General features: G+C 42.2%; 1 protein-coding gene across 7 annotated transcripts in view; it reads left to right on the top strand.

The window, feature by feature from the left end:
* The window catches only part of MTOR (mechanistic target of rapamycin kinase), a 531,718-nt gene that overhangs the window by 179,048 nt on the left and 335,401 nt on the right, over positions 1–17,269 (top strand). For all 7 annotated transcript variants that reach the window (XM_053691448.1, XM_053691447.1, XM_053691446.1 and 4 more), the window contains exon 31: positions 6,638–6,713. In XM_053691448.1, the coding sequence (XP_053547423.1) occupies positions 6,638–6,713 (76 nt within the window). The remainder of the gene's footprint in view (positions 1–6,637; positions 6,714–17,269) is intronic.

Here is a 17,269-nt window from a genome sequence, read left to right as displayed (position 1 = left end):
GCCCTCTGTATGTGTATTCTGTAGCTATATGACTAGGTTGTACTTTAGTTTAGATGCCTGCCCTCTGTAAGTGTATTCTCCAGCTATATGACTAGGTTGTACCTTTAGTTTAGATACATGCTCCCTGTATGTGTATTTTGCAGCTATATGACTAGGTTGTACTTTAGTTTAGATACCTGCTCCCTGTATGTGTATTCTGCAGCTATATGACTAGGTTGTACTTTAGTTTAGATGCCTGCCTTCTGTATGTGTATTCTACAGCTATATGACTAGGTTGTACTTTAGTTTAGATGCCTGCCCTCTGTATGTGTATTCTGTAGCTATATGACTAGGTTGTACTTTAGTTTAGATGCCTGCCCTCTGTATGTGTATTCTACAGCTATATGACTTGTACTTTGTTTAGATGCCTGCCCTCTGTATCTGTATTCTGTAGCTATATGACTAGGTTGTGCTTTAGTTTAGGTACCAGCTCTCTGTATGTGTATTCTGCAGCTATATGACTAGGTTGTACTTTAGTTTAGATGCCTGCCCTCTATATGTGTATTCTACAGCTATATGACTAGGTTGTACTTTAGTTTAGATACCTGCCCTCTGCATGTGTATTCTGCAGCTATATGACTAGGTTGTACTTTAGTTTAGATACCTGCCCTCTGTATGTATATTCTGCAGCTATATGACTAGGTTGTACCTTTAGTTTAGATACCTGCTCCCTGTGTGTGTATTCTACAGCTATATGACTAGGTTTTACCTTTAGTTTAGATGCCTGCCCTCTGTATGTGTATTCTGCAGCTATATGACTAGGTTGTACCATTAGTTTAGATACCTGCTCCCTGTATGTGTATTCTGCAGCTATATGACTAGGTTGTACTTTAGTTTAGATGTCTGCCCTCTGTATGTGTATTATGTAGCTATATGACTGGGTTGTACTTTAGTTTAGATGCCTGCCCTCTGTAAGTGTATTCTCCATCTATATGACTAGGTTGTACCTTTAGTTTAGATACATGCTCCCTGTATGTGTATTCTACAGCTATATGACTAGGTTGTACCTTTATTTTAGATACATGCTCCCTGTATGTGTTTTTTGCAGCTATATGACTAGGTTGTACTTTAGTTTAGATACATGCTCCCTGTATGTGTATTCTGCAGCTATATGACTAGGTTGTACTTTAGTTTAGATACCTGCTCCCTGTATGTGTATTCTGCAGCTATATGACTAGGTTGTACTTTAGTTTAGATACCTGCCTTCTGTATGTGTATTCTGCAGCTATATGACTAGGTTGTACTTTAGTTTAGATACCTGCCTTCTGTATATGTATTCTGCAGCTATATGACTAGGTTGTACTTTAGTTTAGATGCCTGCCCTCTGTATGTGTATTCTACAGCTATATAACTAGGTTGTACTTTAGTTTAGATACCTGCCTTCTGTATGTGTATTCTACAGCTATATGACTAGGTTGTACTTTAGTTTAGATGCCTGCCTTCTGTATGTGTATTCTACAGCTATATCACTAGGTTGTACTTTAGTTTAGATACCTGCTCCCTGTGTGTGTATTCTACAGCTATATGACTAGGTTGTACTTTAGTTTAGATACCTGCTTCCTGTATGTGTATTCTGCAGCTATATCACTAGGTTGTGCTTTAGTTTAGATACCTGCCCTCTGTATGTGTATTCTACAGCTATATGACTAGGTTGTACTTTAGTTTAGATACCTTCTCCCTGTGTGTGTATTCTACAGCTATATGACTTGGTTGTACTTTAGTTTAGATACATGCTTCCTGTATGTGTATTCTGCAGCTATATGACTAGGTTGTACTTTAGTTTAGATACCTGCTCCCTGTATGTGTATTCTGCAGCTATATGACTAGGTTGTACTTTAGTTTAGATACCTGCCTTCTGTATGTGTATTCTGCAGCTATTTGACTAGGTTGTACTTTAGTTTAGATGCCTGCCCTCTGTATGTGTATTCTACAGCTATATAACTAGGTTGTACTTTAGTTTAGATACCTGCCTTCTGTATGTGTATTCTACAGCTATATGACTAGGTTGTACTTTAGTTTAGATGCCTGCCCTCTGTATGTGTATTCTACAGCTATATAACTAGGTTGTACTTTAGTTTAAATACCTGCTCCCTGTATGTGTATTTTGCAGCTATATGACTAGGTTGTACTTTAGTTTAGATACCTGCTTCCTGTATGTGTATTCTGCAGCTATATCACTAGGTTGTGCTTTAGTTTAGATACCTGCCCTCTGTATGTGTATTCTACAGCTATATGACTAGGTTGTACTTTAGTTTAGATGCCTGCCTTCTGTATGTGTATTCTACAGCTATATGACTAGGTTGTACTTTAGTTTAGATACCTTCTCCCTGTGTGTGTATTCTACAGCTATATGACTAGGTTGTACTTTAGTTTAGATACCTTCTCCCTGTGTGTGTATTCTACAGCTATATGACTAGGTTGTACTTTAGTTTAGATACCTGCTTCCTGTATGTGTTTCTCCAACATTGGTGTGTCCGGTCCACTGCGTCATCCATTACTTGTGGGAAATATTCTCCCCCACAGGGAAAGGCAAGGAGAGCACACAGCAAGAGCTGTCCATATAGCTCCCCCTCTGGCTCCGCCCCCCAGTCATTCTCCTTGCCGCTCTGAACAATCTAAAGGATGCGTATCTTCATATCCCAATCCACAAAACTCATCATCAGTTCCTGAGGTTCGCCTTTCTGGACAAACATTTCCAGTTCGTGGCTCTTCCATTCGGTTTAGCCACCGCTTCCAGAATTTTCACAAAGGTGCTAGGGTCCCTTCTAGCGATCCTAAGGCCGAGGGGCATCGCTGTAGCACCTTATCTAGACGACATCCTAATCCAAGCGTCGTCTCTTTCCAAAGCAAGGGCCCACACAGACATTGTGTTGGCTTTTCTCAGATCTCACGGGTGGAAGGTGAACATAGAAAAGAGTTCACTGTCACCGTCCACAAGGGTTCCTTTTCTGGGAACAATAATAGATTCTGTGGAAATGAAGATCTTCCTGACAGAAGTCAGAAAGATAAAGCTTTTAAACGCTTGTCGAGTTCTTCATTCTATTCCTCAATCCTCCATAGCTCAGTGCATGGAAGTAATAGGACTAATGGTCGCAGCAATTGACGTGGTTCCTTTTGCTCGAATTCATCTAAGACCATTACAGCTGTGCATGCTCAATCAGTGGAATGGGGACTATACAGACTTGTCTCCCCAAATTCAAGTAGACCAGGTAACCAGGGACTCACTTCTCTGGTGGTTGACCCAGGATCACCTGTCTCAGGGAATGAGTTTCCACAGACCGGAGTGGGTCATCGTCACGACCGACGCCAGCCTCTTGGGGTGGGGCGCGGTCTGGGACTCCCTGAAAGCTCAGGGCCTATGGTCTCGGGAAGAGTCGCTTCTCCCGATAAACATTTTGGAACTAAGAGCAATATTCAATGCGCTCCTGGCTTGGCCTCAGCTAGCGGAAGCCAGGTTCATAAGATTTCAGTCGGACAACATAACGACTGTTGCGTACATCAATCATCAGGGGGGAACAAAGAGTTCCCTAGCGATGAAGGAAGTAACCAAGATCATCCAATGGGCAGAGAATCACTCCTGCCATCTATCCGCTATTCACATCCCAGGAGTAGACAACTGGGAGGCGGACTATTTGAGTCGTCAGACTTTCCATCCGGGGGAGTGGGAACTCCACCCGGAGGTCTTTGCTCAGTTAACCCAATTATGGGGCATTCCAGACATGGATCTAATGGTGTCCCGTCAGAACTTCAAGATTCCTTGCTACGGGTCCAAATCCAGGGATCCCAAGGCGACTCTAGTGGATGCATTAGTGGCGCCTTGGTCGTTCAACCTAGCGTATGTGTTTCCACCGTTTCCTCTCCTTCCCAGGCTCATAGCCAGGATCAAACAGGAGAAGGCCTCGGTGATTCTGATAGCTCCTGCGTGGCCATGCAGGACTTGGTATGCAGACCTGGTGAATATGTCATCGGCTCCACCATGGAAGCTACCTTTGAGACAGGATCTTCTAATACAAGGTCCATTCGAACATCCAAATCTAGTTTCTCTGCAGCTGACTGCTTGGAAATTGAACGCTTGATTTTATCAAAGCGTGGGTTCTCGATTTCTGTGATAGATACTCTGGTCCAAGCCAGAAAACTTGTGACTAGAAAGATTTACCATAAAATATGGAAAAAATATATCTGCTGGTGTGAATCCAAGGGATTCTCCTGGAGTAAGATTAAAATTCCAAAGATTCTCTCCTTTCTCCAAGAAGGTTTGGATAAAGGGTTGTCAGCTAGTTCTCTAAAAGGACAGATTTCCGCTTTATCGGCCTTGTTACACAAACGATTGGCAGCTGTGCCAGATGTACAATCTTTTGTTCAGGTTTTGGTTAGAATCAAGCCTGTTTTCAGACCCATGACTCCTTGGAGTCTAAATTTAGTTCTTTCAGTTCTTCAAGGGGTTCGGTTTGAACCTTTACATTCCATAGATATTAAGTTATTATCTTGGAAACTTCTGTTTTTGGTTGCTATTTCTTCTGCTAGAAGAGTTTCTGAATTATCTGCTTTGCAATGTAATCCACCCTATCTGGTTTTCCATTCAGATAAGGTTGTTTTGCGTACTAAGCCTGGTTTTCTTCCAAAAGTTGTTTCCAACAAGAATATTAACCAGGAAATAGTTGTTCCTTCTCTGTGTCCGAATCCAGTTTCAAAGAAGGAACGTTTATTACACAATTTAGACGTTGTTCGTGCTTTAAAGTTCTACTTAGAAGCAACAAAAGATTTTAGACAAACCTCATCTTTGTTTGTCGTTTACTCTGGTAAGAGGAGAGGTCAAAAAGCTACTGCTAAATCTCTCTCTTTCTGGCTGAAAAGCATTATTCGATTGGCTTATGAGACTGCCGGACGGCAACCTCCTAACCGAATCACAGCTCACTCTACTAGGGCTGTGGCTTCCACATGGGCCTACAAGAACGAGGCTTCTGTTGATCAGATATGTAAGGCAGCGACTTGGTCCTCTCTGCACACTTTTGCCAAATTCTACAAATTTGATACTTATGCTTCTTCGGAGGCTATTTTTGGGAGAAAGGTTTTGCAAGCCGTGGTGCCTTCCATTTAGGTAACCTGATTTGCTCCCTCCCCTCATCCGTGTCCTAAAGCATGTGTGCATGTACATATGTGTATTTGTGTGTGCATGTACATATGTGTATTTGTGTGTGCATGTACATATGTGTATTTGTGTTTGCGTACCATTTTAACATGCTCTTTTAAAAGACCATTAAATATAGTAGAATTGCATTATCAACAAATGCATAGTAAAAAGACAATGTTATAGCACTTACTATGAATTTTAAATGAGCAGTTGATTTTATTTCTCACACATTTCTGTCAACCCCTGTATCATGTGACAGCCATCAGCCAATCACAGACTTATATACATATGCACCCTAAACCCTTACACATGCTCAGTAGGAGAAAGTATGTGTATAAAAAGTCTGTGCACAATTTTGATAATAGAAGTGAATTGGAAAGTTTCTTAAAACTGCTGCTCCATCTGAATTAGGAAATTTTAACTTTGTCTTTAGTGTCCTTTAAGTGTATAACATAATATGTTGCTTTCTGTAAGTGAGCAGAGTCTAAAAAGATAGATAGTGCCTTTACTTACCATTCCCCAGTTCGGCAGAACCAACATTGTTATATTAATATACTTTATAACCTTTAAACCTCTAAATTTCTGTTTGTCTCTTAGTCCCTGCAGGACGCCTTTTACCTCAGTGCATTTTTATAGCTTTTTACAGCTATACAGTGCTAGTTAATGTGTGCCATATAGATACCATTGTGCTCACTCCTTTGGCTAAAATTCAAGTCTGACAAGAGCACTAAGATAAGGGGCAGTGTGCAGAGGCTTAGAAACAAGTTAATCACAGAGGTAGAAAGTATATTATTATAACTGTTGATTATGCAAAACTGGGGAATGGGTAATAAAAGGATTATCTATCTTTGTAAACAATAATCATTCTGGAGTAGACTGTCCCTTTAAGGGCCTGATAATACCATTCCTTGCTATAGCTGACTTTAAAGGGACAGTCAACACCAGAATTGTTGTTGTTTAAAATGGTAGATAATACCTTTTATTACCCATTCCCTAGTTTTGCACAACCAACACAGTTATAAAAATACAAATTTTTCCTCTGTAATTACCTATCTACGCCTCTGCAAACTGACCCCTTATTTCAGTTCTTTTGACAGACTTGCATTTTAGCCAATCAGTGCTCACTCCTAGGAGCTTTGTGTGCGTGAACTCAATGTTCTCTATATGAAACACATGAACTAACGCCCTCTAGTGGTGAAAAACTGTCAAAAGGCTTTCAGATTAGAGGCAGCCTTCAAGGTCTAAGAAATTAGCATATGAACCTCCAAGGTTTAGCTTTCAACTAAGAATACCAAGAGAACAAAGCAAAGTTGGTGATAAAAGTAAATTGGAAAGTTCTTTATAATTACATGCCCTATGTGAATCATGATTTTTTTTTTTAGGACTTGACTGTCCCTTTAATTATAACTGCTAATACAAGCACTAGAGTATAGCCTTGCTTATTGTGCTTTGCATTCTGTGTTGCAGCATTAACAACAAGCTCCAGCAACCTGAAGCAGCATCTGGCGTTCTGGAATTTGCCATGAAACATTATGGAGAGATGGTGAGTGACTCAGTCTTTGCAGACTTTATTAAAGTGATTGTTCAGAGCTTGGAATCCCCCTCACTAATCAGAGCATATTATCTAGTGATCCCATTTGCGGTCACTGACAATATCAGTATTTAGATCCCTTTAGTCTAGCAGTGTGCACTGCGTTTTCATGTGACCTGGAGTGCTCTCACTTTCTCACTGAGAATCAGAAAAAGACCGATACAAACAAAATAATAATTTCCCCTTAAAGTGACATAAAGCAACAAAAAAAGTGTATAGCCCTAGAGCATTTTATTATTGCACTTATTGCTTTCTTTGTATATGTGTGTTTAAACCCAGCAGCGGCAATGCGCATCAGATCATGAGCAGAACCCAGTCAGTGGTTGGTGTATACACAAATGGTCAGTGATAGGCGGTTACGCACGAGGTTAGTGATAGACTTCACACATACAGTCAGTGATTTGTGTATACGCACACGTCAGTGATTTGTGTATACGCACACGTCAGTGATTTGTGTATACGCACACGTCAGTGATTTGTGTATACGCACACCTCAGTGATTTGTCTATACGCACACCTCAGTGATTTGTGTATACGCACACGTCAGTGATTTGTGTATACGCACACGTCAGTGATTTGTGTATACGCACATGTCAGTGATTTGTGTATACGCACACGTCAGTGATTTGTCTATACGCACACGTCAGTGATTTGTCTATACGCACACGTCAGTGATTTGTGTATACGCACACGTCAGTGATTTGTGTATACGCACACGTCAGTGATTTGTGTATACGCACACGTCAGTGATTTGTCTATGCGCACACGTCAGTGATTTGTGTATACGCACACGTCAGTGATTTGTGTATACGCACACGTCAGTGATTTGTGTATACGCACACGTCAGTGATTTGTGTATACGCACACGTCAGTGATTTGTGTATACGCACACGTCAGTGATTTGTGTATACGCACACGTCAGTGATTTGTGTATACGCACACGTCAGTGATTTGTGTATACGCACACGTCAGTGATTTGTGTATACGCACACGTCTGTGATTTGTGTATACGCACACGTCAGTGATTTGTATATACGCACACGTCTGTGATTTGTGTATACGCACACGTCAGTGATTTGTGTATACGCACACGTCAGTGATTTGTGTATACGCACACGTCTGTGATTTGTGTATACGCACACGTCTGTGATTTGTGTATACGCACACGTCAGTGATTTGTGTATACGAACACAGTCAGTGTTAGGCTTTCATACGTACGGGCAGTGATTTGTTTGTATGCACACGTCAGTGATTTGTGTATACGCACACAGTTGGTGTTAGACGGTTACACACAGGGTCAGTGATAGGCTGTCACACATACAGTCAGTGATTTGTGTGTATGCACACAGTCAGTGTTAGGTGGTTGCACATACGGTCAGTGATAGACTGTCGTACATACGGTCAGTGATTTGTGTATAAGCATACGTCAGTGATTTGTGTGTGCGCACACAGTCAGTGTTAGGCGGTTACACACACGGTCAGTGATTTGTGTATATGCACACAGTGTTAGGCGGTTGCACACACGGTCAATGATTTATGTATACTCACACAGTCGGTGTTAGGCGGTTACACACACGGTCAGTAATTTGTGTATATGTACACAGTGTTAGGCGGTTGCACACACGGTCAGTGATTTATGTATACTCACACAGTCAGTGTTAGGCTGTTGCACACACGGTCAGTGATTTGTGTATACGCACACAGTCAGTGATTTGTGTATTCGCACACGTCAGTGATTTGTGTATACACACACGTCAGTGATTTGTGTATACGCACACGTCAGTGATTTGTGTATACGCACACGTCAGTGAGTTGTGTGTAAGCACACGTCAGTGATTTGTGTATATGCACACGTCAGTGATTTGTATATATGCACACGTCAGTGATTTGTCTATGCGCACACGTCAGTGATTTCTCTATATGCACACGTCAGTGATTTGTGTATATGCACACGTCAGTGATTTGTGTATACGCACACGTCAGTGATTTGTGTATACGCACACCTCAGTGATTTGTCTATACGCACACCTCAGTGATTTGTGTATATGCACACGTTAGTGATTTGTGTATATTCACACGTCAGTGATTTGTGTATAAGCACACGTCAGTGATTTGTGTATAAGCACACGTCAGTGATTTGTCTATACGCACACGTCAGTGATTTGTCTATACGCACACGTCAGTGATTTGTCTATACGCACACGTCAGTGATTTGTCTATACGCACACGTCAGTGATTTGTCTATACGCGCACGTCAGGGATTTGTGTATACGCGCACGTCAGTGATTTGTGTATACGCACACGTCAGTGATTTGTGTACACGCACACGTCAGTGATTTGTGTACACGCACACAGTCAGTGATTTGTGTATACGCACACAGTGAGTGTAAGGGGTTACACACTCGGTCAGTGAAAGGCATAGATAGACAAGTTGCGGTGCAATAATAACATGTTCTGATGCATTAGAGCATGTTATTATTATTTATGTGCCTTTAATGCCCATTTATGGGCAAAACAGTAAAATAATTCTAACAACTATCCATATTATCGTAATTAATTTTCAGAATGTTATTTGTCAATGACGCACTAAACTAGCTTACAAATAGAAATATAATTATGTCCCATTTTTCAGAACATGGTAGCTGGCCCCTGTTCTTGGCATCTTAATCCAGGGCTTGGTAAATCCCAGGGCACTGGCCTCTAAATGCCTGCACACAATTCCTTCTGTAACTTCTAAAAACATAGTGCATTGCTATTTGTCGCTCCCGCTTGTGAGTTAACTCCGCTAGGAGTAAGATTTTTGCGCGCGTCGGGTAGTGCACATATTACAAGTTGAAAGTAAAATGTTTTCGCACAAGCGCTAACCCAACACGCACAAAAAATCTAATTTAAAATATTGCGTCCGTGTTAGCATATTTCCCCATAGCCAAAATAACACCCTTACTCACGTTTAACCAAGAGTGCTAACCCAACATGAAATATGAATATAGGAATATCTATTTATAAAAACTTAAAACATTGAAATGGGAAATATTTAAAGTAAATACAGTTTACTTTCAACCTGTAATGCACACACTACTTCCGACGGACACAAAGAGCTGCGATAAACCCATTTTCGCTCACACACGACAGTTAGCACTTGTAATCTAGCCCATATTGTTTTAGGATCCTTTATATTTTGCCTTCCTAGTAATGTTTTATATAAATTTGTCAACCCCAGTTGTACCAAAAGTCTAAAATACATTGTGCTCAGTAAATACTATAGCGTACATCAAACAACATGTGAAGACAGCGCAGAGAGTGAGAACAGACGGGATGCTGCCTGCCCCCAGACTGAGCCCCCCTTACAAAACCTAGCTGTAGCCACGGTAGTTACATCCTGTGAACTCTGAGAAGGTTAGAAGTCACACAGTTACGTAGCTCCCTGCTCAGAGAATAGCCCTATTGTGTCAGAGACCGCCGAAAAGGCTGACCTGAAGCTACAGGAGAAAACGTCACACACAAATCTCAATCTGAAAACAAATTCTCACTTGGAGGTCTGGATTTCTCTGTTAATTTGGGAGATTGCCAAAGTAGCAAAATACCCAGGGCAAGTTGTACTGTAACCTTCTTTATAGAGAACGGACACAGGCTGCTTGGGCTAAGGCCCAAATGGGGGTTTGAGTTTTTTTTCTGTGTAACCACAACATTATATACAGAATTACATGCTTTTCATCTAGGGGAATTGTTAATTCCTTAACCACTAAACCACAAAGCCTCTGAAAGACAGAAACCTGGTGCAACCACAAGTTGGTAATATTTCTGTTCTTGTTATACCACAGTAGCTGAGGTTTTCATGTTTTCAGTGTTGTGTTCTGAGAACACAACATTTACCTAATGCACATGTTCAATCTAATATTAAAGATAGATTTCAGGTGTGTGTGTTTGTGCGTGTCTGTATTTGTGCATGTTTGTGTATATATTTCTCTGAGTGTGCGTGCATGCATGTTTGTGTGTGCATGTGTGTGTGTGCATGCGTGTGTGTTTGTGTGTGTTTTTTGTTCATGCGTGTGTCTGTGCGTGTGTGTTCGCGTGTTTGTGTGTGTCTGTGTGTGCGTGTTTCTGTGTGTTTCTGTGTGTGCATGATGAGTGTGTGTGCATGATGAGTGTGTGTGCATAAGTGAGTGTGTTTCTATGTGCTTGTGTTTGTGCGTGCGTGCACCTGTTTGCATGTGCCTGTGCGTGTGTGTTTGTGTGTGTGTGCATGCGTGTGCGTGTGCAAAGCATGTCCAGGAATCATCCAGAGTTGTACTGACAGAAGTTGTGATAATGATGTGGCATAACTACCAACGTTATATTTTTATTGTATCCAAGAAGTTAGGACATTTTGAGGTGGCGGGGGAACTTAATTTTGAAACTGATCTAGTTTAACATTGGTGTATGCATCTGTTTTGTGAAACATGGATGGTTGTCAATTTGGGGTAATTATTTGTTCTGTTCCTCAATGGACAATGTCTTCTAGGATTGTGCATTCATTTTGCTATGACTGAATTCATAACAAAACACAGATATTTTTTTCATGAAACAAATATCTGAATAAATGCACTAATTTAAAGAAAATGAAGAAATACTGATGAAATTCATTTGTATTCATTTGTTTCCTTTACATTAGCTGTAAAGGGTTAAATACCTCTAGCGCTCTGGAGAGCCACGCTAATCCCAACCCCTCTTCATAAAGCCCTGGGGCGCGGTGGATCCTAGGACCTGCGATAAAGGAAAAGGCTAAGGCTACTATTAGTGTGGCTCAGGTCTCCGTGAAGAAGGTTTAGGATTAGCTCTCCAGTGCGCTAGTTGTAAGTATAAAGGCTACAGGGGCGCTTTTTCAACTGTAGCAAAGGAACATTTACATTTGTTTAGCGAAAACAAGTGTAAATGTTCTCCGAATATATTTGTTTTGTTTCAAACAGTGCAGCAGACGAATACTCCGGAAAAACGAAATTTATGCTTACCTGATAAATGTATTTCTCCAACATAGGTGTGTCCGGTCCACGGCGTCATCCTTACTTGTGGGATATTCTCTTCCCCAACAGGAAATGGCAAAGAGCCCAGCAAAGCTGGTCACATGATCCCTCCTAGGCTCCGCCTACCCCAGTCATTCTCTTTGCCGTTGTACAGGCAACATCTCCACGGAGATGGCTTAGAGTTTTTTAGTGTTTAACTGTAGTTTTTATTATTCAATCAAGAGTTTGTTATTTTAAAATAGTGCTGGTATGTACTATTTACTCAGAAACAGAAAAGAGATGAAGATTTCTGTTTGTATGAGGAAAATGATTTTAGCACCGTAACTAAAATCCATGGCTGTTCCACACAGGACTGTTGAGTGCAATTAACTTCAGTTGGGGGAACAGTGTGCAGTCTCTTACTGCTTGAGGTATGACACATTCTAACAAGACGATGTAATGCTGGAAGCTGTCATTTTCCCTATGGGATCCGGTAAGCCATGTTTATTAAGATAGTAAATAAGGGCTTCACAAGGGCTTATTAAGACTGTAGACTTTTTCTGGGCTAAATCGATTCATTATTAACACATATTTAGCCTTGAGGAATCATTTATTCTGGGTATTTTGATATGATTATATCGGCAGGCACTGTTTTTGACACCTTATTCTTTAGGGGCTTTCCCTAATCATAGTCAGAGCCTCATTTTCGCGCCGGTATGGCGCACTTGTTTTTGAGGACAGCATGGCATGCAGCTGCATGTGTGTGGAGCTCTGATACATAGAAAAGTCTTTCTGAAGGCATCATTTGGTATCGTATTCCCCTTTGGGCTTGGTTGGGTCTCAGCAAAGCAGATTCCAGGGACTGTAAAGGGGTTAAATATAAAAACGGCTCCGGTTCCGTTATTTTAAGGGTTAAAGCTTCCAAATTTGGTGTGCAATACTTTTAAGGCTTTAAGACACTGTGGTGAAATTTTGGTGAATTTTGAACAATTCCTTCATACTTTTTCGCAATTGCAGTAATAAAGTGTGTTTAGTTTAAAATTTAAAGTGACAGTAACGGTTTTATTTTAAAACGTTTTTTGTGCTTTGTTATCAAGTTTATGCCTGTTTAACATGTCTGAACTACCAGATAGATTGTGTTCTGACTGTGGGGAAACCAAGGTTCCTTCTCATTTAACTATATGTATTTTATGTCATAAAAAAATTTAGTAAAAATGATGCCCAAGATGATTCCTCAAGTGAGGGGAGTAAGCATGGTACTGCATCATCCCCTCCTTCGTCTACACCAGTCTTGCCCATACAGGAGGCCCCTAGTACATCTAGTGCGCCAATACTCCTTACTATGCAACATTTAACGGCTGTAATGGATAATTCTATCAAAAACATTTTAGCCAATATGCCCACTTATCAGTGAAAGCGCGACTGCTCTGTTTTAGAAAATTCTGTAGAGCATGAGAACGCTGATGATATGGTTTCTGAAGGGCCCCTACACCAGTCTGAGGGGGCCAGGGAGGTTTTGTCTGAGGGAGAAATTTCAGATTCAGGAAACATTTCTCAACAAGCTGAACCTGATGTGATTACTTTTAAATTTAAGTTGGAACATCTCCGCGCTCTGCTTAAGGAGGTGTTATCCAATTTGGATGATTGTGATTATCTGGTCATTCCAGAACCACTATGTAAAATGGAAAAGTTCTTAGAGGCCCCGGGGCCCCCCGAAGCTTTTCCTATATCCAAGCGGGTGGCGTACATTGTTAGTAAAGAATGGGACAGGCCCGGTATACCTTTAGTACCTCCCCCCATATTTATAAAATTGTTTTCCTATAGTCGACCCCAGAAAGGACTGATGGCAGACAGTCCCCAAGGTCGAGGGGGCGGTTTCTACTCTACACAAGCGCACCACTATACCCATAGAAGATAGTTGTGCTTTCCAAGATCCTATGGATAAAAAATTAGAAGGTCTGCTAAAGATGTTTGTTCAGCAAGGTTCCCTTCTACAACCAATTGCATGCATTGTCCCTGTCACTGCAGCCGCGTTTTTCTAGTTTGATGAGCTAGGAAAGGCGATTATTAGTAATTCTTCTTCTTATGAGGAGATTATGGACAGAATTCGTGCTCTTAAATTGGCTAATTCTTTCACCCTAGACGCCACCTTGCAATTGGCTAGGTTAGCGGCGAAAAAATTCTGGGTTTGCTATTGTGGCGCAGAGCGCTTTGGTTAAAATCTTGGGCAGCGGATGCGTCTTCCAAGAACAAATTGCTTGACATTCCTTTCAAGGGGAAAACACTCTTTGGCCCTGACTTGAAAGAGATTATCTCTGATATCACTGGGGGCAAGGGCCACGCCCTTCCTCAGGATAGGTCTTTTCAAGACCAAAAATAAACCTAAGTTTCGTCCCTTTCGCAGAAACGGATCAGCCCCAAGGGCTACGTCCTCTAAGCAGGAAGGTAATACTTCTCAAGCCAATCCAGCCTGGAGACCTATGCAAGGCTGGAACAAAGGAAAGCAGGCCAGGAAACCTGCCACTGCTACCAAGACAGCATGAAATGCGGGCCCCCGATCCGGGACCGGATCTGGTGGGGGGCAGACTCTCTCTCTTCGCTCAGGCTGGGGCAAGAGATGTTCTGGATCCTTGGGCGCTAGAAATAGTCTCCCAAGGTTATTCTCTGGAGTTCAAGGGGCTTCCTCCAAGGGGGAGGTTCCACAGGTCTCAGTTGTCTTCAGACCACATAAGAAGACAGGCATTCTTACATTGGGTAGAAGACCTGCTAAAAATGGGAGTGATTCATCCTGTTCCATTAGGAGAACTAGGGATGGGGTTCTACTCCAATCTGTTCATAGTTCCCAAAAAAGAGGGAACGTTCAGACCAATCTTAGATCTCAAGATCTTGAACAAGTTTCTCAAGGTTCCATCGTTCAAGATGGAAACCATTCGAACACTTCTTCCTTCCATCCAGGAAGGTCAATTCATGACCAAGGTGGATTTCAAGGATGCGTATCTACATATTCCTATCCACAAGGAACATCATCGGTTCCTAAGGTTTGAATTCCTGGACAAGCATTTCCAGTTCGTGGCGTTTTCTTTCGGATTAGCCACTGCTCCTAGGATTTTCTCATAGGTACTAGGGTCCCTTCTGGCGGTGCTAAGACCAAGGGGCATTGCTGTAGTACCTTACTTGGACGACATTCTGATTCGAGCGTCGTCCCTTCCTCAAGTAAAGGCTCACACGGACATTGTCCTGGCCTTTCTCAGATCTCACGGATGGAAAGTGAACGTGGAAAAGAGTTCTCTATCTCCGTCAACGAGGGTTCCCTTCTTGGGAACTATAATAGACTCCTTAGAAATGAGGATTTTTCTGACAGAAGCCAGAAAAACAAAACTTCTAGACTCTTGTCGGATACTTCATTCCGTTCCTCTTCCTTCCATAGCGCAGTGCATGGAAGTGATAGGTTTGATGGTAGCGGCAATGGACATAGTTCCTTTTGTGCGCATTCATCTAAGACCATTACAACTGTTCATGCTCAGTCAGTGGAATGGGGACTATTCAGACTTGTCTCCGAAGATACAAGTAAATCAGAGGACCAGAGACTCATTCCGTTGGTGGCTGTCCCTGGACAACCTGTCACAAGGGATGACCTTCCGCAGACCAGAGTGGGTCATTGTCACGACCGACGCCAGTCTGATGGGCTGGGGCGCGGTCTGGGGATCCCTGAAAGCTCAGGGTCTTTGGTCTCGGGTAGAATCTCTTCTACCGATAAATATTCTGGAGCTGAGAGCGATATTCAATGCTCTCAAAGCTTGGCCTCAGCTAGCGAGGGCCAAGTTCATACATCAACCATCAGGGGGGAACAAGGAGTTCCCTAGCGATGGAAGAAGTGACCAAAATCATTCTATGGGCGGAGTCTCACTCCTGCCACCTGTCTGCTATCCACATCCCAGGAGTGGAAAATTGGGAAGCGGATTTTCTGAGTCGTCAGACATTGCATCCGGGGGAGTGGGAACTCCATCCGGAAATCTTTGCCCAAGTCACTCAACCGTGGGGCATTCCAGACATGGATCTGATGGCCTCTCGTCAGAACTTCAGAGTTCCTTACTACGGGTACAGATCCAGGGATCCCAAGGCGGCTCTAGTGGATGCACTAGTAGCACCTTGGACCTTCAAACTAGCTTATGTGTTCCCGCCGTTTCCTCTCATCCCCAGGCTGGTAGCCAGGATCAATCAGGAGAGGGCGTCGGTGATTTTGATAGCTCCTGCGTGGCCACGCAGGACTTGGTATGCAGATCTGGTGAATATGTCATCGGCTCCACCATGGAAGCTACCTTTGAGACGAGACCTTCTTGTTCTAGGTCCGTTCGACCCACTCCAGCTGACTGCTTGGAGATTGAACGCTTGATCTTATCAAAGCGAGGGTTCTCAGATTCTGTTATTAATACTCTTGTTCAGGCCTGAAAGCCTGTAACCAGAAAAATTACCACATAATTTGGTATATCTGTTGGTGTGAATCTGCAGGATTCCCTTGGGACAAGGTTAAGATTCCTAAGAGTCTATCCTTCCTTCGAGAAGGATTGGAAAAAGGATTATCTGCAAGTTCCTTGATGGGACAGATTTCTGCCTTGTCTGTGTTACTTCACAAAAAGCTGGCAGCTGTGCCAGATGTTCTAGCCTTTGTTCAGGCTCTGGTTAGAATCAAGCCTGTTTACAAAATTTTGACTCCTCCTTGGAGTCTCAACCTAGTTCTTTCAGTTCTTCAGGGGGTTCCGTTTGAACCCTTACATTCCGTTGATATTAAGTTATTATCTTGGAAAGTTTTGTTTTTGGTTGCAATTTCTTCTGCTAGAAGAGTTGCAGAATTATCTGCTCTGCAGTGTTCTTCTCCTTATCTGGTGTTCCATGCAGATAAGGTGGTTTTGCGTACTAAACCTGGTTTTCTTCCAAAAGTTGTTTCTAACAAAAACATTAACCAGGAGATAGTTGTGCCTTCTTTGTGTCCTAATCCAGTTTCAAAGAAGGAACGTTTGTTGCACAACTTGGATGTAGTTCGTGCTCTCAAATTTTACTTAGCAGCTACTAAGGATTTCAGACAAACTTTGTCTTTGTTTGTTGTTTATTCTGGTAAACGGAGAGGTCAAAAAGCAACTTCTTCCTCTCTCTCCTTCTGGATTAAAAGCATTATCCGATTGGCTTATGAGACTGCCGGACGGCAGCCTCCTGAAAGAATCACAGCTCACTCCACTAGGGCTGTGGCTTCCACATGGGCCTTCAAGAACGAGGCTTCTGTTGATCAGATATGTAAGGCAGCGACTTGGTCTTCACTGCACACTTTTTCTAAATTTTACAAATTTGATACTTTTGCTTCTTCTGAGGCTATTTTTGGGAGAAAGGTTTTGCGAGCCGTGGTGCCTTCCATTTAGGTGACCTGATTTGCTCCCTCCCTTCATCCGTGTCCTAAAGCTTTGGTATTGGTTCCCACAAGTAAGGATGACGCCGTGGACCGGACACACCTATGTTGGAGAAAACAGAATTTATGTT

The sequence above is a fragment of the Bombina bombina genome, chromosome 8 (genome assembly GCF_027579735.1).
Source record: "Bombina bombina isolate aBomBom1 chromosome 8, aBomBom1.pri, whole genome shotgun sequence".
Classification (NCBI taxonomy): domain Eukaryota; kingdom Metazoa; phylum Chordata; class Amphibia; order Anura; family Bombinatoridae; genus Bombina; species Bombina bombina.
This window is presented reverse-complemented; position numbering and strand designations above follow the sequence as displayed.